Consider the following 26,879-nt stretch of genomic DNA (forward strand, 5'->3'; position numbering starts at 1 on the left):
AAGTGTTTTTTCATGCAACTCTCATTCTAAATCTTCACCCTATGGATCAGGCTAAGAGCCTGTACAATTTGGAAGGGAGGAGACAGGATAAAGTTCCAGCAAAGAGCATAAGTTTGTACTTATTAGAACATTTATATTCTTCTAAAGGGTTTATTTTTGTAGGGAGATTTTGGAGGAGGATGGACATGGACTGGGATATTGGGAAATACATCATTCAGTAAATCTAACTTCTGATTTATCAACCAAACCAATTGAATCCCAGAGAGAATTCACAGTGTCTCACACAAAACACAAAAGACAGTTTGTTTATTTTCCAAGACAGAAAATAAGAACCTACCCAGAACTTAGGGACATGGATTTAAGAAGATAGTTAACGAACTTTATGAAAATAATGGTTTTAGCCCTGGATGCTAACATTGTTTATCTTGTGAAGTCATTAAAACATTAAAAGAGAGGTATCCATTTTTTGTATGTTGTTTTTGTTGTGTTTTGCTGTTTTCCATGTTTTATTCTTTTGTATTTTGACCAAAGGAAGTTCTCCACTTCTTCAGAATGTGGCTATGCCCTAAGTTCTAAGATGAGTCTCCTTCTAGAATATTTTGAGCACCTTTGTGTGTCCAGCCATGGCTGGGCTCAGAGAATATAGTGGCACAAAGTAAACAAAGGAACTTGTTTCTTCCATCATGGAACTTCAGTTCCAGCAAGGGAGATAGACCTTGGGTAAATAATCATTATGTAAAATTACACATGGGAAAAACATGGCATAATTAGGAATTATAATGGGGAGTTGTTTAAAAACTGTTAGGAAAGATATTAGAAACTTTAAGGTATAAGGAAGAAAGATTTGTGAAAGGTAGGAAGGTATGAAGAGTGGAGGAAAATTAAGGCACAGGGATTTCTGGGCAAAATCCTGAGGAAAGAAAAAGCAGATCCTTGTTTTAGAAGCCGACTGAAGGCAATATTCTTTGAATATGATGAAAGAATATTATATAAAATAGGATAATTTAAAATTTTAACCTAAATGCCATGGTATTCCCATGAATTTAAGAGGAGTGACTTGATCAGATTTCCATTGTAGGAAAATCCATCTCATTGAAATGGATTGAAGAAAGGCGAAGGGTAATGAAGAGCTATTTAAGAAGCCATTTAAGAAACTATTGCAAAAGTCCAGATGTTACAAATGCCTGTGGCTTGGTATTGACACTAGGGAGAAACATGTGGATCTGAGATTAATTTTGGAGTTAGAATGGTGTTTGGTGATGGAATGCATCAACAATGACTCCTAGCTTTCTGTATGAGACACTGAATGAGTGAAATAAAATGTGTTGAGCTAGTGAGAACTCAGGAATAGCTAACTTAGGATGCTATTAGGGGAATGGTGGTGGTGCTTGGACCCTGGAAATCACAAGCTCTTCTTTGGGTGAATTAAGTTTGAGATGCTAGTGAGAGACGTCTAAGTGGAGGTGTCAAAATGGTATTTGGAAAATTAAACCTGGAACTTTAAAACTTATCTGGCCTGGTGATATAACTTCGGTATTATTGACTATGCAGATGGTATGTAAATATCTTAGAAGTAGATGAGATTACTGGGGATTATTTGGAGATTATTTGAGGATGAGAATGAAGTAAGAACAGGATTTAAGATCAAGCCCTGAGGAATTCTAATATTTACTGATAAAAACAAATGAAAAAAGAGCAAAGTAAATGAATATGACTTTTTCTTTTGGCTAGATCTTCTAAGCCAAAGGAAGCCCAGTGAAGAGCAATTTTTTAAAAAACTGTTTCATCATTAGAAATTAGAAATTGTGCAGCAGTTCTTAAAGAGCTGGACCCATGGGGGACTGCATCTTTCCTACTGTCATTATGTGCATCAAAGCTTACATGAGTCCCTTCTGATATTTTTGTTTGAGGGACATAAATACAAGCTCATGCTATTTGCATAGCAGTTAATTTAGAGATTTGTTATACTTTTATACTTTGGATTGTCAACAGCAGACACAGAGGTTTTTAAATTTGTTTTCTATATTATAAACACCTCTGTTTAGGGGTAATTCCCAATTTAAGGCTCTAAATTTAATTTTCAATGACTTAAAAGTGTGTTTTGCATTTCCTCTCCTTTACCATTTTTACTTCTCATTTTGAATTTGCAGACAGGCCTGCCAAAGAGACATCTAGTTTATAGGCTTGGTTTTGGAAGCCAGGCAGGAGAGAAGAGAGGAGATAATGAACATATGCTCTGCTGATATTGATGAAGTGAGGTTGGAGGAAGCAAGGAAACAGTCTATTTCTCCCCAGCTGCCACCTCCTCAGTGACTATTTTGGGTACCCTTATGTTAGTATATACTAAATAAATGCCCTAGCTGTAATAATTATTTTTATCATGTGATTTTGAAAACCTCTAGGACAATTCCAGATTTTTCTACAAGTGGAGCATAAAAAAAAATTAAAGCAGTTTGTGGATACTAATTTTAAATGGATAATGGGTGAGATTTCTATGCAGATTAAAAGGACTAGGAATTCTGTGACCAGGGCAGTGTCCACTAGGTCCTCAAAAAATAATTGAAATGCCAATAGTGATGACCTGTATTTTGGGGATATAAATTTAAAGTTAGATAAAGAATCTAGTCAATCTAGGCCTACAGATGATATTTTGCTGAACAAAGATCATCTAGTCAAAGCTATGGTTTTTCCAGTGGTCATGTATGGATGTGAGAGTTGGACTATAAAGAAAGCTGAGCACCGAAGAATTGATGCTTTTGAGCTATGGTGCTGGAGAAGACTCTTGAGAGCCCCTTGGATAGCAAGGAGACCCAACCAGTCCATCCTAAAGGAGATCAGTCCTGGGTGTTCATTGGAAAGACTGATGCTGAAGCTGGAAATCCAATATTTGGCCACCTGATGTGAAGAATGAACTCATTGGAAAAGACCCTGATGCTGGGGAAGAGTAAAGGCAGGAGAAGAAGGGGACGATAGAGGATGAGATGGGATGGCATCACTGACTCATTGGACATGCGTTTGGGTAAACTCAGGGAGTTGCTGATGGACAGGGAGGCCTGGCATGCTGCAGTACATGGGGTCGTAAAGAGTCGGACATGACTACGCAACTGAACTGACTGAATGAATATATCCATTTCAAGAAGTCTTTATTGATCAGATGCAATGTGGTCAACTTCAATTTACTGTGTATTCAGTAGTTAGAGATTTGATTTGGAGGCGTTTGAGAAACTTTGAGTACAAATGCCATACTTTGAGTCAAGGTGGTAGAAATGTCATGCCTCCCTGATTTATCTGTTAGTGTACTTAACAGAAATCCATGTCATAGTGGCAGTTATTTTCTTATGTATATTGTTTTAGATTATTGAAAATTGATGATGTATTCCTACCTTAATAAGATCAATGATTATCCTTTGTCTGAAATTCAATAAAATCCTATAGCGCTTGGTTAAGAGGCTAAGATGGCACTTGAGTTCACTATGGCTCATGGAGTCCTTATTTTAGCAAGTCCTTATTTTATCTGTACACAGAGTTGATATTCTAAAAGCAAAACTTGCTAAAGACCCATTGGAGTATGTGCATTTGCATCTGGTTTATTTTGTTTCCTGTGATATTCAAAATATTTAAATGTTCATCTCAATTTGCTTAGAATGAACAAAGTAAACAATTTTTAACATGAGCTAAGTAGAAAATGTACTTTTTTGATTAAAAAAGTAGAAAAGAGACTAAACCAACCCTTAAGCCCCCAAGAATATCCATTTATTTTTGGAGAACCAAGCTGAAAAGTGGAGAACTAAGCAACAGTATAAGACACATTTGAAAGGCTGGGTAGGACTAGAATAAATGTCCTTCTTTTCTTTTTTTTTTTTTTTTATTCTGAACAACTGGATTTAACATTCTTTTTTCCTCCAGCTTACAAACATTGTTTTGTCTAGATGGCTATTAATTCAAATTGGACTGATTTTCTAGTTCTATAAAACTCTTCATCTGCATCATGGATCAAGAGCATTAAGTTGCTTCCTGCAGTGCACAGCTGGAAACCATTCTCTTCAGCAACATTTTGTTTTGTCCCATTTTTGTTTTATACGAATCTGATCCTACACACCCACATAGCTCAGGATTTCTGTCAAGTATCTTCCTTTTTTCCGTGACAAGTCTTAGAACATTTTAAATTGGCAGGTTCTCTTTTGTCTTTCAAATGCTGAATTACTTGCAAACATCTCTGTTTGCCTGCATGAAATTTTTAAAAAATGCTCCACAGACCTAGAGACTGAGATGGAAAGTTAGAAACATTCAAACAGACAGTTTTCTCTTATTCTTTTGAAAGGAGAGAGATGCTTAGCATAAGCAAGCAAGAGAAATTTGTGAACCAAGACTAGGATGACAGAGGAGGAGAGAGAAGGAGAAATGTGTATTGTGTTGTTGTAAAAAATGTGATGATTTTTAAAAAGTTATTTATAAATTGAATATTTTGGAGAGAATTCATTGATTGGATGACTTTCCCATAGGAAACCTTAGGTACTGTCTTTAATCAATTACATTAATGATGGCTGTTGTGAGCTGAACTGTAGATGTTGACAAGAAACATTTGAAATTAAAATACAATATATAAATGTTTATCAATATGTCTGAATGTTAATTAAAAAAATATTGTAATATGCTAGGCACAGGCAGTGAAGACAGCTACTCGACAATATTCATTTAGTTTAGACTGATGAAAACTAGAAAATGTGTTTAGGAATTCTTTTAGGCAAACTACATTAGGAAGATTTTAAGATATGAATTAGATCATTGTCATTTTAAAATGCTGGTTTACCAAACTTCACACAAAGGTAATCAAAATAAAGAGCATGTTGGAAACAAAACAACTTAGAAGGAAACTTTCACCAGGAAACATTTAAAGTGATGCTGTGGCCACTTTTGGAGATGATCATTAATCAGCCTTGGGTCTTTGTGTAAAAGTTGATTGTTTTCACTACTATTGTTTTACACTTTATCCTAAAGATGTTTAGATGAAGTAACTATGTATATATATTTATTCATACTGTTACTTTTAATAAAGTTATTTTCTCAATTTTCCTATCTTCACTGTATGTGTGTGTGTGTGTGTGTGTGTGTGTGTATGTATGTGGAGACATCAGTTCAGTTCAGTTCAGTCACTCAGTCGTGTCTGACTCTTTGTGACCCCATGAATCGCAGCACGCCAGGCCTCCCTGTCCATCACCAACTCCCGGAGTTCACTCAAACTCACATCCACCTAGTCGGTGATGCCATCCAGCCATCTCATCCTCTGTCATCCCGCCATCTCATCCTCTGTCATCCCCTTCTCCTCCTGCCCCCAATCTCTCCCAGCATCACAGTCTTTTCCAGTGAGTTAACTCTTTGCATGAGGTGGCCAAAGTACTGGAGTTTCAGCTTTAGCATCATTCCTTCCAAAGAACACCCAGGACTGATCTCCTTTAGAATGGACTAGTTGGATCTCCTTACAGTCCGTGGGACTCTCAAGAGTCTTCTCCAACACCACAGTTTAAAAGCGTCAATTCTAAAAATAAAAAAATAAAAAATAAATAAATAAAAGCGTCAATTCTTCAGCACTCAGCTTTCTTCACAGTCCAACTCTCACATCCATACATGACCACTGGAAAAACCATAGCCTTGACTAGATGGACCTTTGTTGGCAAAGTCCTGCTTGGCAAATGTCTCTGCTTTTGAATATACTATCTAGGTTGGTCACAAGCTTCCTTCCAAGGTTTAAGCATCTTTTAATTTCATGGCTGCAGTCACCATCTGCAGTGATTTTGGAGCCCCAAAAAAATAAAGTCTGACACTGTTTCCACTGTTTCCCCATCTATTTCCCATGAAGTGATGGGATCAGGTGCCATGATCTTCATTTTCTGAATGTTGAGCTTTAAGCCAACTTTTTCACTCTCCACTTTCACCTTCATCAAGAGGCTTTTTAGTTCCTCTTCACTTTCTGCCATAAGGGTGGTGTCATCTGCATATCTGAGGTTATTGATATTTCTCCCGGCAATCTTGATTCCAGTTTGTGCTTCTTCCAGTCCAGCGTTTCTCATGATGTACTCTGCATAGAAGTTACATAAGCAGGGTGACAATATACAGCCTTGATATACTCCTTTTCCTATTTGGAACCAGCCTGTTGTTCCATGTCCAGTTCTCACTGTTGCTTCCTGACCTGCAAGTAGGTTTCTCAAGAGGCAGGTCAGGTGGTCTGGCATTTCCATCTCTTTCAGAATTTTCCACAGTTTATTGTGATCCATACAGTCAAAGGCTTTGGCATAGTCAATAAAGCAGAAATAGATGTTTTTCTGGAACCCTCTTGCTTTTTCGATCATCCTGCAGATGTTGGCAATTTGATCTCTAATATATGAAATTTATATCCCTCTGACTTCATGATCACAAGCCACAGAAATCACTGAAACTGTTTAACTTAAGCAGAAATGTATTTCAAATCTGTCATAGAACTGGCACAATTGCTGGAAGGATTTGAAAACCAGGCTTAGGAGATGATGAACCTCAGTGTGATTCCTACTTTTCACTGCTTGAAAAGTCTCGTCAGGGTCCCTTTGTAGACATTCCTGTCATCACTTCCTTTCCTACTCGTGCTGGTTCTATTTTCTCTTGCACTATTATGATCTTATTTTCCTTTTCTCCCCAACTCTGTGTGTCAGGTGCTCCAGAGTTGAAGCCCAAGGCCAAAATCACGTGCACAATCTGCCCAAACTGCTAGAGGGAGGGGAAAAGAAAGATCCTTGACTTCCATATCTTGGCAAATGTAGGGTACTTCATACCTTTTGTACTGAATACAATGCCTGTTAGCTAAGAACAGAAATGGAGGCTTGGTGTTGGACAAATAAGCAGTGATAGAGATCTACTGCATTTTTTAAAATAGCTTGGGTTTCTTGAATTATTTAAAAGAGTTCTATATTTTTACTAAATCAAGGATCTGATTAGTTTATTAGTTTTATTTGCCAGATTTTTCTCCAGAAAGATTGTACAAGTGTACAAGCGCATGAATTTATTCTCATTCAATAAATTTAAATTTGAGTGCTATTATATGCTACTAGTGCTATCCCTGTACTCAATAATGTTATAGACTAGAGATCCACTATAAAAGATATTAAAAGTTTCAGTGTGATAAGGGTTATAATAAAATATAAGTACTATGTAGACACCAGGAAGGAAATAACAAATATCTGTGTTGGAAAGTCAGGAAACACTTTCATAGAAAAGTGGATATTTGAGCAGGGTCATGCAAGATGCTTTTGAACTGTGGTGTTGGAGAAGACTCTTGAGAGTCCCTTGGACTGCAAGGAGATCCAACTAGTCCACTCTGAAGGAGATCAGCCTTGGGATTTCTTTGGAGGGAATGATGCTAAAGCTGAAACTCTACTTTGGCCACCTCATGCGAAGAGTAGACTCATTGGAAAAGACTCTGATGCTGAGAGGGATTGGGGGCAGGAGGAGAAGGGGACAACAGAGGATGAGATGGCTGGATGGCATCACTGACTCGATGGATGTGAGTCTGAGTGAACTCCGGGAGTTGGTGATGGACAGGGAGACCTGGCGTGCTGTGATTCATGGGGTCGCAAAGAGTCAGATGTGACTGAGTGACTGAACTGAACTGATGCAAGATGAGCAGATGACCATGTATGCAAAAAAGGAAAACATTCTATGTAGGATGGACAGCATAATGTCATGACAAAGAATTTTCAAAACATCTGATGTATCTGTAAACAGTAAGATGTCAGTACTCTGGACATGTAGGAAGATATTAAAGAAGATGGAAACTGTTGAGTTTCCTAGAGCGGTAGATAGTGGCCTGATTACAAACATTCAGATTATCAAAAAATTTGGCTGCTTATCTTCTTAGGTAACCAGCAACTCATAGAGGTTTATACAACAAAATGATGTAAGCAGACTTAATTTTAGGAACATAAATTCCCCAGCAGTTCGGTAGATGAATGGAAGTGGAGCATGAAGGAAGACTAGTGTGAGTGATGTTGCATTGGATGTATGGTGAGGTAGTATTAATATATGGTTATCTGAGGGTAAGGATAGATAGATAACATTAAGTTGCAGACAAAATAATTCATTGGAAGCAGAAATCTTAGAGTTGAGATTAGCAGTAAGGCATATTTATTCTTAAACTACCATATTAATATTTTCTGATTTCTATGCAAAAACATTTTATTATTTTATGTTCACTTATTTAGTAAGAATGACAGATTTGGAGGACAAGGATTATTGTGAATCAGTTATCAGTGTTTTTGTTGATGATCTTCATGAAGTCAGTTAACAGGGATGAGCACTTAGAAAAGTTGGATGATTTGACTTTTTAAAAAGTTATGAGTGACAGTGAGAGGAACCAATTTATAAGTAGTGTTTAGAAGTCCGAAGGAGGCTGTTTTTCCTTCCCAGTGATTTTAGGGATCCACCAGGGAGATCTATGGAAGTGTGCTTGTCAGAGGAAATCAAGACTTCAATTACAATAAGAAGGTTGAAGGAGTGCTTTCTTAAAATGGAAAATTTGAAATAGAATATGGACTTGTAAAACTGTGATGGAAGTTGGCTTGTGGTGTGCATATAGAAGAGAAAAGGAGAACTAGATGATGCAAATCTCAGGAATGACACAGGAGAAAAGGATTTTCATTTAGATCAGGAAGGGGAATGAGACAGGGTGGATCTTTAATGCTAAAATTAGTTCTAACTTATTTGGGTTTGCAATAATTGTATTTGAAAACCAGCTGTGCGACTTAGTTTCTGGGAATTATTTTCCTCATTTGTAAAATTCATATTTGAAATAGACTTCTTTTGCCTACTGAATAACAGCATTCTAGATCATCACCTAAAGAAACATTGCCTAAATCCTAAGGAATGAATGAGTCGTGCCACACGATAGGTCAGTTACTGATATGTTTAATGCATTTCTCTCTGACTCACTTGTAGTTCTTCAAAAGACAACACATACATATTAAATATGGTGCTAAATCAAAGTTCTTCATTTTTATGAAATAAAAGGTGGAAGGACTAGAAAGCTGTATAAGGAAAATAAATTAACCTGCTAATTGCCAGTCAGTAAGTGTCTTGGAGCGACATTCTACTGTTTGGCTAATGCAGTGCTTTCTTTCGCTCAGTTTTTCTGATTCTGAGCAAAACTGAAAAGACTATTTCCCTTTATGCTGTCTAACCAGATTTTCCACATTTGATTTGAGAAGTGTCAAATTGAAATTTTATTGTTACTGGTATTACTAACTTATAAAACCCAAATAATGACATAAATCATATATATAGAAATGTATATACATATATATATGTATATGTGTATATATGGTTATTCACAGGTATATACTTATATGTGTGTGTATATATAATATTTTTATATATTGACAAATTAAAAAAAAATTTTCCCCATGTAGAAAAGTTGTAAGAATCATACAATAAATACCCATATACTTAACCTCTAGATTCTAAAATTAGTATCTCTCTGTATATGCTTTATCATACTTTTGTCCATTCATATGTAAGTATCCATCTTTATATTTTGATCTGTTGCACACTTTGTGCCAAGCACTTCATCATGAGTATCATAAATTAAGTTTAATACTGGTTTACTTTTTTTTGGTAGAACTTACACCCAGTAAATGCCTACGTGAGTACAACATTCATTCATCAGTTTAAACACTGTTTTAAAAATATATATATATCTGTATAATACAAACTTAAGAATATTACCATAAGCCCAGAGATTTTTTATGCCTTTTCCCTCTCCCCTTAAAGTCAGCCATTTTAAAAATTCTGTTTTATTTTCACAATATGTTTGCCTGTTCTAAAAGATCACATAAATGAATAACAACATATGAACTGTTTTGTAAACTGTTTTGTCTTTTACTTGGCATAATGCTTTTGGGATTCATCTTGTGGCATATATCAATAGTTTGATCCTTTTTAATGCTGAATAATATTCCATTATATATCACAGTTTCTGTATGAATTCTCCCATGGATGGAAACCTGAGCTATTTCTATATTTGGCTATTATAATGAAAGCTTTTATGGACATTCTTGTATAGGACTTTTCATGGTCATATACCATTATTTCTCCTGAGTATTTTCTTAGGAGTGGGATTTGGGGGTCATGAGGATGTTTAGATTTACTTAAAAAGGCCTGTTTTCTAAAGTGGTTGTACTAATTTACACTCCTAACAACAATGGAGTGGAATTCCAGTTGAACCCCAAAACATTTAAACATTTGGTACTGTCAGTCATTTAAATACTGTACTGCTTAATGTAAAGCATAAGAGCCTTACTGATTTGTGTGTCCATTTATTGTGATCCCTCCACCCACTGTTGCTTTGCTCTAATTGTCATGTCTTACATTGTACCTCCCATAGGGTCGCAAAGAGTGTAATACAACTGCACAACTGAGCATGCACATATGCAACATTACAATTTTTCTTAACATTAATGTATATTTAAACAACTTGGGAAAAATCTGTTAAATTATATTCAAGTTTAGTTATTTGATTCTGACTCTTTTGCTGATCTCGTAATGATTTTTTATTCTAGATAATGCATTTTTCAGTTTTAGAATGTATATTTGGTATTTCTGTAGTGTCTAGTGACTTTTATTTTTTATTATAAGCATTTGTGTGTGTATGTCTGTGATCATAGTTATGAAAGCTGATTAAAATTGTTTGTATACTAATTTCAACATCTGGTTGATATCAGTGCTGTTTTCCATTCACTGCTTTTCTTCTAAGTATGGGTGGCATTTTGTTCATTGCATGTCTATCTAATATCTCATTTATACAATTGCATTCTGAATGTTATAAACAGTCCATGGTAGAAAACTTGGGATTCTGTTATGTTCTTTTGAAGAATAGTCATCAGTCTTTTAGTTTTGTGTTATATTAGTTACTTATCTGGACTCCAGTTCCAAACTTTTGGCATGCCTATGGAATGCAGCAACTATGATCACTTGTTGTAATCATTTGTTCATTTATTCCCAACCAGTGAACTTGGAGCCTGCCTAAGGCATATATGTATATCTGGTATTGATAAGAGACTTGGGAAGAATTTACACGCATATTTTGAGGTTCTTGTGGCTTTCTTTTTTCTAGTATTTCTTCTTCACTTTATAGCAGCTGAAATTGTCCTTAGTTCTGTTTCTGGTTCTTCAAGACAGTAAAGTTAAAAAAGACAGTGAAATGTGGGTTTGAGTTTTAGTCACCTTGTGTGTGCAGTCTGAGACATCCATTATCTTCCTTCTAAGCATATACATCCCTCCTGGTTTACTTATCTATTGTGCATTGCTCTTCAGTGTCTTCAAGTATGAAATTTTAAAACACGTATTTTGTTTAGAATTCATAGCTGTTATCTGTGAACAGTTTAATAGTAGCTACTCCATGCTTGGGCTTTCCTGGTAGCTTAGCAGTAAAGAATCCGCCTGTAATGCAGGAGATGCAGGTTTCATCCCTGGGTGAGTCTGGAAGATCCCCTGGAGAAGGATATGGCAATCCACTCCAGAATTCTTGCCTGGAAAATCCCATGGAGAGAGGAGCCTGGCAGGCCACTGTCTGAGGGGCTGCAAAAGAGTCAGACAGTGAGTGACACAACAACTCCACATTAATAAAGTAGAATCTCCATGTGCAGGTTTTAAAGATGTCTCTGCCATTTGAAACCAAAATGTGGGATTTTAAGTCAGATCAAGATCATACAAAATTCCATGAATATAGCATAATGTTTGAGCAAGCAAATATAGTCTAAAAACATTCAAATAAAAACAGTGAAAATTTGGCACATTTCTAACTGTTTACCATATGATAGCAGAATTTCTATTTTTCGCATTACATAAACTTAGCCTTTTTCTAGATTATTTACTAAATGTATATATTCCAGAACAGAGTATGTTTTTTATTCTCTGCTGTACATATTCTAATCTCTAATGAAATATACAGTATAGTGAAAATAAATATTATTTGTTTTCTGTTTAAACTTGGTTTTTAAAGCTACAAATCCATCTAAATTTATTTAGTCTAGATACTATTCAGAAGAAAAATGTCAGTCATAATTATGTGGGTAATGATGACTGGCTTTTATGTCATTAACATTATATGACCTCAATTTGAATTGAGGTTGTAAGTCAATACTCTGTAAAGGTTCACCATCTACTTGTAGTTCATTTACACTTCAAATGTTTATATAATCTTTAAGTAACCCATATTGCATATAGCAATAAATATTATTCTGCTGCTTTTGAGTGGAAATAAATAGGTACAGTCTAACAGATTTAACTTATAATGCGGTGGGCTGCATTCTATAATACCACCTGCTGAAGATTCAATAAAAGCTCAGATATCGACTGACTCTTCAAATTGATCATTAGCAACTAATTGGGGACGTTCCTTGACCAGTACACTTTCCAATTTTTAAAAATAAACAACAAAGTAGCTAATAAAATTTCAAAAGGCCAGCTGTTCCTTCACCACAAAGCAAGGCAAGTAAATTATGAAGAGGTTAATTTCAAGCACATGATCAATAAGTGTAAAAGAAACAAATCAATAGAAAGAACTGAAAGATAGTAAATGTAAATTTTATTGATGTCTTTAGTTTATGATTGGAAAACTCTATGAAACAACAAAGGGGTGGAGGCTGGATAAGTCATTTCTTTTAATAAGTATGTAAATTGATAAACTCTGCTGAGAACCAGGTTTTGGCTCTTCTTTAAGTCCCAATGAGAATTAGCCTTCTGAGTTAAAGAGCTAAGTTCAAATCTTAGTTATTGGTCTTGCTAATTCATAACTTGGTGCATATTGTTTGTCTTTTTTGTGCTGCATTTTCTTCACTTATAAAGTGGGACTAATAAAAGCACACATGGGGTCAGTGGGGATTAAATCATATTATTTAATGAATATGAAATAGCTTCTTAATCAATGTTACCTCTATACCCATAATCCTTTCATAACCATGTAATTTTGCTCACATTTATATATTTAATATGTGAGAAATTTAGTATATAATTCAGTTCTATATTTTGGAACATAACAATATATAGAAAAATAATTTTCACCAGTCATCTCCTTTTGGTTTCCTCCCATGATTCCTCAGATCTGAAAAACTCCAGGCCTAACCAACTCCAATTAAGCCCCACAGTTCAGTTCAGTCACTCAGTCGTGTCTGACTCTTTGTGACCCGATGGACTGCAGGACGCCAGGCCTCCCTGTCCATCACCAACTCCCAGAGTTTACTCAAACTCATGTCCATTGAGTCAGTGATGCCATCCAGCCATCTCATCATCTGTCTTCCCCTTCACCTCCTGCCTTCAGTCTTTCCCAGCATTAGGGTCTTTTCAAATGAGTCAGGTCTTCACATCAGGTGGCCAAGGTATTGGAGTTTCAGCTTCAGCATTAGTCCCACAGGGGTGCACCAAAGCAGGGCATGGAGAGTCTCACCCATACCTTCAAAATAGAATCCAAAGTCGAGGTCAGGGTCAGGACTAGTCAGAAGTGAGGGAGACAAATATCACAAAGTAAAACTGACAGTATCCTGGGGCAATTTTAGAGATATTGGCTCCTGCCTGAGTGAATTGTATGTAAATAACATTGTTTTGTTTGTAGAAGCTTGCTGTTCAGTTGTTCAGGCTTGTCGAACTCTTTGCAACCCCATGGACTGCAACACACCAGACTTCCCTGTTCTTCAGTATCTCCTGGAGTTTGCTCAAACACATGTGCATTGAGTTGGTGATGCCATCCAACCATCTTGTTGTCTGTCTTCCCCTTCTCTTCCTGCCTTCAATCTTTCCCAGCATCAGGGTCTTTTCCATGACTCAGTTCTCTGCATCAGGTGGCCAAAGTATTGGAGCTTCAGTCTCAGCATAAGTCCCTCCAATGAATATTCCGGTTTGATTTCCTTTAGGCTTGACTGGTTTGATCTCCTTACTGTCCACGTTACTCTCAAGAGTCTCCTCCAGCACCACAGTTTGAAAGCATCAGTTCTTTGGTACTCAGCTTTCTTTATGGTCCAGCTATCATATCCATGCACATGACTTCTGGAAGAACCATAGCTTTGACTATACAGATCTCTGTTGGCAAAGTAATGTCTCTGCTTTTTAATATGCTATCTAGGCTTGTCATAACTTATATGTGTATCTATATCTATATATGATCACATAATCTAATAGATTAGAATAGTTACAAACTCAGTCCTCTGTCAGTCACTCAGCATCCACATAAGCTTTCAGAATAAAGTCCATACTCATATAATATTCCCTCTGCCTGGCATGTTTGGTTTTTTCCCCTTCATTTTCTATACCAAAAACATTTCTATTTTTTCGCCAAGATACAGTTCAGGATCACTTCCCACAGTAAGCCCATCTTAATGGTATTTTCATTCTTATATTTTTTATGGTATCTGGTGTAGTGTGTGCTCAACATATATTTTATAAAATAATAATTGTACAGCTAGATGCAAAACTGGAGTAGGAAATGGCAACCCTCTCTAGTATTCTTGCCTAGGGAATCCCATGGACAGAGAAGCCTGGCAGGCTACAGTCCATGCAATCACAAATGAGTCAGACACGACTGAGCTACTAAAGCAAAATCAACAGACGTAAAGTAGTGATGAAAGACAGAAGAGAAACCTTGTTTATTTAATCACATATTATTTACTAGCATAGAGAACTTAGTGTATAAAGGTAGATAGAGTATGTTCTGGGATGAGCTAATTATTTTAAAAATTGTAACCTGACAAATTTCACAAAACAGCTGAAATGCAGGATGGAAATTTCAGTAAGACTTGTGCCAATAACATGAGCAGACTTTTTAAAAGTGTGTTTTAGAGACAGGACTTTCTAATTAAGTAGTAAAGGTTAAAAATTAAGAAGATAGTTTTAGAATTCATATTTAAGACCCAGAAAAAAATGCTAGTTTGATAACACATGCTATTTATGTAGTATACTTAATTAAGTCAGATATTTAATTATCACTGATTATTCTATTTTCATTTAATGCTTTGGAAAGCATCCTATCTTAATTTCATTTTAAAATGCAATAAAATCATGCCACACACCTTCATTTGTTCATCTTTTTCAGGTTTATTCCCTGCTGTCCTGAATCTTGCTTCCAATGCCCTCATCACCACAAATGCAACATGTGGAGAGAAAGGACCCGAAATGTATTGCAAATTGGTAGAACATGTCCCTGGGCAGCCGGTGAGGAACCCTCAATGTCGGATCTGCAATCAAAACAGCAGCAATCCATACCGTATGTATTTAGGATTAACTTGTATGGAATTAGGTGGAAGATATCACTGAGAATGTTGAGACCAAACTGCATTAAAGTCAAAGGGCTTGTCTTCTCAATTTCTAGATCTTTTCTTCCACTGTGAGCTTTACAGCCCTTCTCTGTCTCTTGACAAACATTAGAATTTCCTACGTGTAGTGTTTATGGTGCTTGCGGAGAGTTTTCTAGCTGAAGACCTGTGGCAGTCATTGACTTTACTGCCTGCAGAAAAGTATCTGAGGGTGTGGTTATTAATAAAGGCTTTAGTAGGTTAGTAGTCACTATGTCCAGGTACTGTATTAGGAATAGCAGGAATAAGATGTGGTCTCTGGCTCAGTTGAAGAAGTGGCAAGAAGCAGATTATTGCTGTAGAGTGTGGTAGGCATCAAGGAAAGAATCAGCATAGGGGCTTCAGGGAGAAGGAGAAGAGTCACGGATTCAGTCCTGGTATAGCTGGAGGCTTGCCAGAAGGGCATCTGAACTGAGATCCAAGGGCAAATATGAGCTGAGAATATTAAGAGGTGACAGAGGGAAGAGAAGGAACACCAGGAGGAGGGGCTCAGAATAAGATAGAAAACATACTTGCTGGGAGAACTACAAGTAGTTAGAAATAGTTGCAAATTTAAGTGTCAGAGGGCTGAAACAAGTCTGTATGCTTAAATACCACAGGAATAGTGTTTTAAGGAGAAGTGTCATACAAAGCTCTCTTGGTTGGCCTCTAGAAACCACACTAATATCTCAGACTCATTCATGCATTTATTCAGCAAGCGTTTGAAGACAGGCTCCTGGTAATGCATTGTTCTGAAGCAGAGTGTTGAATCATACATAGCCCTTGACTTAAAGACTTAGGAACGGAAATAGGGGAGACATAAAAGTAAATTGAGTGCTAAGGGAACACCTAGGGATTCCTGGGGAAAAAATGACCCATATGCTTAGAAAATAAGGGTTAGTAAGATGAAAATGGGAATATATATATATATATATATATATATAAAAGCATACAGAAATTTGAAGATAGGAAACATCATGATATATTCAGAGAACTATAAGAAATTAGGTTCACTAAGTAAAGAATTTATATGGATAAGGGGAAAATGGTGTGAGATAATTCTAGACATGGGAGTTGATTTGTAGACATACATTGAGAAATCATCAAATATTGGAGATATTAATGCAGTGAATACTTACTATCAGTGAGGTGAATTACAGTAGAGATACAGTTTCACAATTATTTAAAAAATTAGTTTTTCCTCTCTTTTGGCTTAAAGTTGAGATGCTTATAAAGTGAAAAAGCTTTTTCTCAGAATTTATATTTTTTAACTTGAAAAAAAGCTGGGAGGTACCCTGCATTCTTTCTTGGAGCTGGTTAAAGGGAAGATTGCATAGTCCTGTCTCTATTATACAGTTTAGAGATGCTGAAAACTTTAATATTGTCATGTTTGAAGAACTGGGACTTTTGTGAATACAATTGCTGGTCTTATATATCGCAGAATGTTTTCAAGAAACAGTTAAGAAACCAAAGATGCCAAGCTTCAGAAACCTTTCTTACCTTTTAAATGACTCTCATTATTTTCTAAGATGTGGATTGTTATTGGTACAGGAGGGGGAATATTAGAACACGTTCTATCTATTTGCTATTCTTATATAGAATAGTATGGGCCAAAGCTGAGGTCAGAGTAAGGGGAGACATCAGAACAAGAAAATTGAGGTAAAGGCTAGAAAATAAATGAATTGATGGACTATGAACTGTAGGTTCATTAGGGAAGAAGATGAAGCTTCATGGGAAGAAAATTGCCTTTGGTGCATGAATTGGTGGCCTTGATTTCATTGAATGTGAGAAAGCCCAGAGACATGAAATGATTGGGAGGGGATTATAGGGGTGGTTGAGGGTGTTTTGAGGATGGGTCAGGCAGAGAGAGAGTTAAAGTTTGTAAAATCATATATATGTGTATTTGTGTGTGTGCATATATACATGCATGTGTATATATGTAGGACTATCTATACATGTATATAAGTATATACATACATGTGTATATAAGTATTTTTAGTTCCTGTACAATGTTAGGATAAACAGCATTTGGGTATAAAGGGCAATTTAACAAATATTCAAGGGAGTAAACTCAGGTCTATACCTTAGGGTACATGTCATTAATGATATAGAGTTTTGAAGAAAGAAAACATCAGTGGGACCTGAGGTAGCAAAAGAGTTCCAAGAAGGTTGTCAGACTCAGAAAGGGTTTAAAAACCTGAATTAGAGGGAAAGGCATTCCAGAAAAGGAGAAACTGAAGGAAATGTGTATACAGATACAGATGGAAGGAAGGTACAAAGATTTAGGTAGACCATAATTGAGTAGACATTTTGTTAGGAAAATGAGTGAGATGTATTCACCAAGTTAAGTCCTTGCGTGAATGTCACTCTGCTCTTCAGAGTTCCATATTCAGGGTCTCTTGTTTCTCAATGGAAGACATCTATATTTTGGCAAGACAAAGAGTGAATAATTGTTTTAGCAAAGCAAGACAAATATGAGTTACATTTCCCATTTCCCATTTTATTTACTTGTGGTAAATTTTTAAAACTTACTACTACTACTACTACTAAGTCGCTTCAGTCGTGTCCGACTCTATGCGACCCCGTAGATGGCAGCCCACCAGGCTCCCCCGTCCCTGAGATTCTCCAGGCAAGAACACTGGAGTGGGTTGCCATTTCCCTCTCCAAAGCATGAAAGTGAAAAGTGAAAGTGAAGTTGCTCAGTCGTGTCCAACTCTTAGCGACCCCATGGACTGCAGCCCACCAGGCTCCTCCACCCATGGGATTTTCCAGGCAAGAGTACTGGAGTGGGGTGCCATTGCCTTCTCCGTTTTAAAACTTATCACATCCTAAATCTACTTCATGTGACTAATTTTGAATGAAGTGTAATGCTTCATTACATTTCAAAATAATGGTTTTGAAATCAGAAATTTAGAAAGAATAATACACCACAAGAATAAAAAAAAAAATTAGCAGTAATCCACATGGATATAGTTTAGTAAAAGCTGGAGCAACAGATGATAAAATTCCACAAACTGACTGAACAGCTAGAATGAATCTGGAAGGTCTGTACTTAATTACCACACAAAGAAAGGGAAATTTGAACCTCCTGGCTATTAATGGATTGTGCTTTCCAATTAAAATAGCAGTTTGAAAGTTTTACTTCATCAATGATTCCCTTGCCAATTTTCAGTTGCAGTTAGCCTTTGGATTGACTTGAGAAACTATGAGAATGTTATAAGTTTCTATCTCTTTTTAAATAAAGGAACTATGCCAACAATTAATCAGTACTTGCAAATTAATTATGATTAAGCTTTCACAATAGGGATTATGGTTAATTGTTAATTCATCTCCCAGTCTTCCTTTTCATGACTAATTTTCATATCAATTTAACCTGAGGTGGTAGATTTCAAAATTTCCAATTAGATAGCTCCTCTCACAATTACCTACAAGCCACAAGTGTGATTTGGAAATGTGATTGTGTGCATATTTTTCTATCACATGTTAAACCCACAATCTGGAAAGAAGGTTTTGGAGGATGTTTAAGGAACATATGCTGTGATATTTATTTTTCTTCAGAAGCAATGCAAGTAATATTTCATTTATGGTTCTGATTACTAAATGTGCCGATTTCAGCACCCACTCATACCACCAAGGGCATTTATTTGATATTTGGTTATCTTCAGATATTTGTTGTTATTATAAAGACCTAACATTTTCCCTGTCTTCAGCAGAATAAGTTAACTAGTGCTAAATTATTAAATTTATTCAGCAATTTTGGTTTTCATTAATGAGATAAGCTCTCTCATCTCAGTGGACTGCTATTATAATAAGACGTGGTAGAAAACAAAGTCCATCAAGCTGTTCATTTGAATTAAATAATTTGCCAATATAAATAGATTATTTTTGTCTTGTTCTGTAAAGTCATATTACCATAAGTAAATCAAAGATAAAAACCTTTTATTTTCAGTTAAAGAAGTTATAGCAGACTATGGTAATAAAATTGATATATAAAAAATATGTTCACAGTCTGAAAATGGCAAATTTAATAAATATTCTGTTTTTTATAAATTTTTTGAAAGATGGTTTTATTTTACCCTCAGATTTCTTTTGCATTGAGGCCTGATTGGTTTTCATTTTAAAAATTTTTATTAAATATAATTTATCCCCGGTAAAGATTCAGAATCCTGCATATTTTGAACAGATACATAATTCATTCTATGTATATGCTCCAGTATTTCTTGGAGAATTCAGTGTACAAAGGAGCCTGGTGGGCTACAGTCCTTGGGGTTGCAAAGAGTCAGATACAGCTAAGTGACTTTCACTTTTCATATATACATAATAATGGTTAGAATATTAATGACTATAATGTTCTTCTCGTGGTTCTGTGAGTTGACAGTTCCCATCCAAAATATTTTTACGTCCATGGCAAAATGAGAAAATGAGAACAAAATTCCAATTTTTTAATGAAGATAAAATGAATACCTGTTGAATAATTTTCTTTCATTTTAATATTATGACTTTTTAAACTTTTGTTGTTTTTAAACATCCGCCATTTTATGAAACAAGTGATGATATCTTAAATAGCCGTAGTAGCAACACTAGTCTGGATGCTACTATTACTTGGAGAAATAAAGAACTGTAACTCTGATTTGAGTTATACCACAAATTGTGATATAACTCCACAATTGGTATATATTTTGGAGTCATATCAATTCCACAAATCTCTTTCACATATATATTTTTTTAACTTTTTCTGAAAGTTAAGATTTTGGAAACTTGTACCATGAATAGAGTTTTATTATCCTCACTTCAATAATGACACAGAGTTTAAGTGACTTGTCCATGGGCAGTTAAATGCTAAATGGTGGATCCAGGTGGACTATCCAGCTTCTCATTCTCCAGAACTTCATGATTCAACTCTTACGTGCTTTCATCTCTAATATCTTTAAAACACCTGGCTATATTACTGCATTATGTCCACAGATTGAGAGTCCATGATTATTACTCATAGTGATATGGTTTGTTCATTATTTGAAATAGTCCTTCAATTTGCAAAAAAGATTATGTTCTAATAAAAGAATATTCTTAAGCCATTCATTTGAAACAGCCTTCCAAAGGATTAGTGTTATAAAAGTTCTCAGGACTGACGCTCCAAATAATTAATCCATATTTACCAGAGAGTAACAGGGAAGCTAACCTCTTCCCGTTTACATTTCTGCACGCAAATAGGCTGACTTCCAAGTGGGATGTTAGGGAGTTAAGAACTCTTATTGCAGCCCTGGGAATAGAAATAGGAACATCCTCAACAGCCTTTCACTCCTGCCTCCACCCGTTCCTGAGCTGGGTCAGATTAGGAGCAGAACTCGTATTACTTGGGAAATAAGTAGCACAGATAACAGACAAGAACGAATGACTGCAAACCAAAAAGGAACAAGAATTTTGGCATTCCAGAGGCAGTGGTTGCTGTTGCGAGATGCATGGAACTAAGTGGGAGAAGCAAGGAATCCGTGAGTTTTGAGGATTATGAGAAGGAAGGAACTGTAAGAACGGACTGTCAAGGGGGGTGGCAACAAGTATCCACACCTCCTCTTTTCTGTCTCCAGTCTTGCTTTACTTCTCACAATAGGTCCTGTTCTCATCTGTTTGGAGTAAAGGCCAGGGAAGACCCATGCTTTATTGGTAGGATGGAGGTTCATGTGCCGTCCTATCCTTGTCTTTATTGTCCAGAACCCCACTGTTAGTGATAATGGGGATGAATGGGTATCATCCTGAATGGAAGATTTGGAGTATCTTTCATTTTATTTTTAAATAATGGTTTAAATACAAAGTTGGCAGATTGAGGACTGACTGCAAAAAGCCTCATAGGATGGATTTGACAGCATTTTATATTAAAACCAGATACACATTGAATTGCCCAAGCCTTGGTAATAATGTATGTGTCAGAAGGGCAAATCTTCAAGTACCTTTCAACCACAATTCAGGATTTTATGTTTCTGTTCACAAAGTTGATGGCATACTAGAGCCACCTCAAACAGTAGAGTTTTTGCTTCTGTGAATGACTGACACATCAATTAGATTTCAATATTATTTTTTCACACTTAATTTCTGTAGTTATCTTTAAAGTTGCCCATTTTAGTTGATAGCCAGAGTGCAGAACAGCATCTTCTCATATAGTTTAAGTATTTAACCATTTCATACTACCTTGCAGAGTGCTGTGAAAAAGTCTACCTTAAGCCAGTTGCTCTCTGTTTCTATTATTTTAATGTTTGACATTCATATGGTGATGGTTTTAACTTAGTTTTGCTTTTTGCTTGTAAAAACAGCTATAAATTCTTTATATGATCTTTTCTTCTTTCATATGTTGCTGCTGATTCAACAGAGAGGCACCCGATTACAAATGCTATTGATGGCAAGAACACTTGGTGGCAGAGTCCCAGTATTAAGAATGGAATTGAATACCATTATGTTACAATTACGCTGGATTTACAGCAGGTATAGTGCCTCTTTTTATTTATCGATTTTATCATTTTCTTCTTTGAAATTGTATTTGCATTTACTATTTTGTGTACTTACTAGTTCTTGAGTGAAAGGATACTCTTTTATTACCCTCCATTATTTTCTTGACACAGTGACAAAAGGACTTATTCATTTAGTATATTGTTATTTAAAAATATTTGGCATTTATTTCTAAAGCACAATTAAAATGAATTCACACGAGGAATTTAAAACTGAATTAGGAGCTGACTAATTAACCCTCTAACTAATGAGGATTAATGATAAGAATATTGATCAACAAAATTTCACAAAAAATATAATAGTACCATTTAAATTTTATTTTTGTTGATCACACCACATGTCTTGTAGAATCTTAGTTCCCCAACCAGGGATGAAACCTGCACCTTCAGCAATGAAAGTGTGGAGTCCTAACCACGGGACCACCAGGGAATTCTCATGTTTTAACTTTTAAACTAATAGAGTGCTGCTACTCTGTTCATGGTGTATATACTAAAAGGTTCTTGGATAACAAGGCTCTTGAGTAAATTGCCTCTCATTACTGAGAGTTAAACAAGCTGTGACAGTTGATTCTTAACTTAAACTTGGGCCAGTAAATGAGGTAACAAGCATTGTAGATGTATAAAAGCTGATGTTGAAGTTTGTGTGTTTGTGGCACACAGGTCTAGGTGCCTTCTATGCTTAATTTCTTTCTCCTTTCTGTTCACCATATTCAGCTCAGGTTGAAATGTTTAGTCAAGAATAACCATAAGCCCAAATTGTCTAGGGTTGCAAATAGGATGGAAACTGAAAGAATGTTCCCATATTTTACTGTTATTCCAAATACAAATTTTCTTTGATTGACTGAAGGCTGAGACTGGAAATATTGAGCCTAGAAGCCTTCTTTAAGTCAGCCTATTCCTCCCTCACTGTCTGCAGTCAGCACAGGAAAGACTCAGCCAGTCCTCCCTGACACTGTGGACGCAGAGCAGCAGAGGAGTTTGGGGTTAGTGGAGAAGATGTAGTTAAAATAGCTAATGACAGACACTGTACACTGTAGAGGTTGTGTTTTCACGTGTGGTCACAGTGGAGGAATGCACCAGCCAATGGGAGTTAGTTACGTTCTCAGGAGGCCAGATGGGCTCCAGGCATCTCCCTAATGGATGCTGTTTGTCATCAATGGGAGTACAGACTGTCCCCCTTATGTTCAGGGCCCATTATGGCCAGGGTCCCCAGATCCAAGAATTGCAAAGAGCTATTTGGTGGGCCTCAAGGCAGACACCCTTTCCACCTACCTGGAACTCATTTTGACCTGAGCAGCAGGGTAGTGGCAGGGACTCAGTACTGTAGCAATTGCCCACAGGTGTGGATTTATTTCTACTCATCGTGCTAAGTTGTTTCAGTTGTATCAGACTCTGCAACCCCATGGACTATAGCCCTCCAGGCTTCTCTGTCCTTGGGATTCTCCAGGCAAGAATAAGGGAGTGGGTTGCCATGCCCTCCTCAAGGGGATCTGCTTGCATCACAGGTGGGTTCTTTACCTCTAGCGCCATCTGGGAAGCCCTTGCTCATTTTCTACTCATATGGGCAACTGAATAGCAGCTTCGAGTCAATAGTATTTGTCAGGAAGTCTCAGAGTACAGTCAGGGAAGGCAGGCAAACTACGACACTGATGAATTATGCTTTAGTGAAATCTTGTACATGAACTCCCTTAAAATCCTAGGGTCAAAACGGCCTTCATCCCTCTCTGGATAAAGACAGCTTCGTCCTTTGCCAGTCACAGCAGTCGTCCCGTTATATGGTCGCTAAAAGTTGCAGTCTAACTTTCCAGTCAGTAATGAGTCTGCTGTCTATTGTCTTGGTTCATCTCCTGGGAGAGAGAATCGATAAATAGTGATGTTTCATTGCTCAGGTTTACTCTCCACCTATGCTTTTAGATCACACATGGAGCAAGACGCTCAACTATTAATATAATTTGTTCAGATCATGTATACCATTCTTTGAGCTCAACCACAGTAGTGTTAACAGGCAGAGCTCATTTGATAGTGATTCATTTTATTGTGTTTTGCAGGTATTGCATTTTTTTTTAAATTGGAGGATTGTGACAATTCTGTGGCCAACAAGTCTCTTGGCACCATTTTCCCAACTGTCTCTGCTCACTTCATGTCTCTGTGTCATATTTTGGTAATTCTTACAGTATTTCAAACTTTTTCATTATTATTATATTTGATATGTGATCTGTGACCGGTGAGCTTTGATGTTGCTATTACAACTTTTTTTTTTTTTTTTTTCTGATGAGTAGAAAATGAGTAAGGGCTTCCCAGATGGCCCTAGTGGTAAAGAACCCACCTGCAGTGAGCTTGTTTAGATGAGGTGTCCTGCACAGGGTGGTTAGGTGCTGCCAGGTCTTTTCTTCAAGTGGTTTCCTTTGTGTGAGTTCTCACTGTTTGATACTCCTTAGGGTTAGTTCTCTGGTAGTCTAGGGTCTTGGAGTCAGCGCTCCCACTCCAAAGGCTCAGGGCTTGATCTCACAAAGGATTTTTTCTCCCTCATGCAACATGATTGTAAGAGTCAGCTGTGGCTTTCCTCTGCATCGTCTTCATTCTGTGACCCAGGTGGAGGAAGAAATACCCTTGCACTCCTGACTTGTGCCAAGACTGCCGCCCAGCTGATGAGACTTCTCATTCAGTGTCCTTTCCTCCATTCCATTTCCCCAAATGTGGATGCTTGTAAAGGTATTTACAAAGTGGCTGGCACTCTGCCTGAGCCAGACGTGGAGGCCTGGGCTCTGGTACACTAGGGCAGGGGATATGAAGGTGAAGGAAGCTGGCAGCCTTCCTTCCATGGAACTCACCCTAGGTATGGTGGCAACAGAAGGAATGCTCACTACCCTAGAAGCAGAGAGTATGACAGAGCCTCTGACACGCTCATGACACAGTGGTAAGAGGCCTTGTGTTCCAGGTGCCAAAGCCACAGCTCCCCAAAGATGCCAACCTGGTGCTGCAAGTAGTGGGGAGAAGCCTCTTCACCCAGACCCTGTGAGATGAGCCGGGTCAGGTGGGAGGGAGCGGACCAGCAAGGTCTATTACAACTTCTGGGGGTCCATGAACCATGAACCTATATAAGAAGATGAATTTAGTAACTGTTGCATGTGTTTTGACTGCTCACTAGTCGGTCATTTCCTTATCTCTCTTCCTCTCTTTGGGCCTTTTTATTGCCTGAGACATGCAACATTGAAATTACTAACCCTGCAGTTAATAACCTTGCAATAGCTTCTGAGTGTTCAAATGAAAGGAACAGTTGCATATCTCTCACTTTATGGTCAAACGCTAGAATTAAATAAGCTTAGTGAGAAAGGCATGTCAAAAGCCAAGATAGGCAGAAGGCTAGTCCTCTTGCAACAGTTGGTCAAGTTTTGAATGCAAAGGAAAAATTCTTAAAGGAAACTAAAAGTGCCACTGCAATGAATACATAAATGATTAGTAAGCAAGGTAGCATTATTGCTGACCTGTGAACATTTTATTGATATTGACAGGAGATCAAACTAGCTATAGCCTTCCCTTAACCCAAAGCCTAATCCAGAGCTAGGCTGTCAGTTTAGTTCAGTTCAGTCACTCTGTCTTGTCTGACTCTGCAACCCCATGAGTTGCACCACACCAGGCCTCCCTGTCCATCACCAACTCCCAGAGTTTACCCAAACTCATGTCCATCGAGTTGGTGATGCCACCCAGCCATCTCATCCTCTGTCGTCCCCTTCTCCTCCTGCCCCCAGTCCCTCCCAGCATCAGGATCTTTTCCAATGAGTCAACTCTTAGCATCAAGTGGCCAAAGTATTGGAGTTTCAGCTTCAGCATCAGTCCTTCCAATGAACTCACAGGACTGATCTCGTTTAGGATGGACTGGTTGGAGTCTTCTTGCAGTCCAAGGGACTCTCAAAGTCTTCTCCAACACCGCCCTAGCTCTGTTCAATTGTGCGGAGGCTGAGAGAGGTGAGGAAGCTGCAGAACAAAACTGTGAAGCCAGTAGAGAATGATTTATGAGGTTTAAAGAAAGAAGGCATCCCATAACATATAAGCATCAAGTAAAGCAGCAAGTGCTGATGTAGATGAGATGCAAGCTGCAGCAAGTTATGCAGAGGAGAATCATGAAAATGGGGACAACAGATTTTCAATAATCTTCTATTGGAAGAAGATGCCATCTAGGACTTATATAGCTAGAGACAAGAAGTCAGTACATGGCTTTAAAATCTTTAAAGGACAGGCGACTTTCTCTTAGCCTGTAAGGGTTAATGTAGCCAGTGACTTGAAGGTAAGGCCAATGCCCATTTACCAATTCCAGAAATCCCAGGGCCCATGTGAATCATGCATCTGTTAATACTATACCTGTGCTCTATAAACTGAACAACACAGCCTAGATGATCACAAGCTGTTTTCAAGGTGGTTTACTGAATATTTTAAGCCTACTGTTGAGAACTATTGCTAAAAAAAAAAAAAAAGATTCTTTCATAATATTACTGCTCATTGACAACACATCTAGTCACCCAAGAGTTCTGACAGAGATGTACAGTAAGATTTATGTGGTTTTCATGCTCGCTAACACAAGATCCATTATGCAGTCCATGGATCAAGGAATCATTTCAACTCCTCTGTATTATTATTTAAGAAATATATTTTGTAAGACTACAGCTGTCATAGATAGTGATTCTTCTGATGGATCAGGGCAAAATAAATAGAGAATTTTGGGAAAGGATTCAACATGCTAGATGGCATTAAGAAATTAGTGATGCCTAGGAAGAGCTCAAAATATCAACATTGATAGGAATTTGGAAAAAGTTGATTTTAACCCTAGTGGATGACTTGGAGTAGTTCAAGACTTTAGTAAAGAAAGTAACTACAGATGAGGTGGAAATAGCAAGAGAACTGGAATTAGAACTGGAGCTTGAGATAATGACTGAATTCCTGCAACCTCATGATTAACAGATGGGGAGTTGCTTCTTATGGATGACCAAGGAAACTGGTTCCCTGACATGGAATCTACTCCTGGTGACAATGTCGTAAGGAGTGT

At 37.2% G+C, this 26,879-nt stretch overlaps 1 protein-coding gene across 1 annotated transcript in view; it reads left to right on the forward strand.

Annotated features, from left to right (window-relative positions):
• LAMA2 (laminin subunit alpha 2) overlaps window positions 1-26,879 on the forward strand; it is a 674,179-nt gene that overhangs the window by 139,347 nt on the left and 507,953 nt on the right. The window contains exons 2-3 of the mRNA XM_068984950.1: window positions 15,104-15,274; window positions 21,703-21,815. Coding sequence (XP_068841051.1) covers window positions 15,104-15,274; window positions 21,703-21,815 — 284 coding nt within the window. The remainder of the gene's footprint in view (window positions 1-15,103; window positions 15,275-21,702; window positions 21,816-26,879) is intronic.

The sequence above is a fragment of the Capricornis sumatraensis genome, chromosome 13 (assembly GCF_032405125.1).
Source record: "Capricornis sumatraensis isolate serow.1 chromosome 13, serow.2, whole genome shotgun sequence".
NCBI classification, from domain to species: Eukaryota; Metazoa; Chordata; class Mammalia; order Artiodactyla; family Bovidae; genus Capricornis; species Capricornis sumatraensis.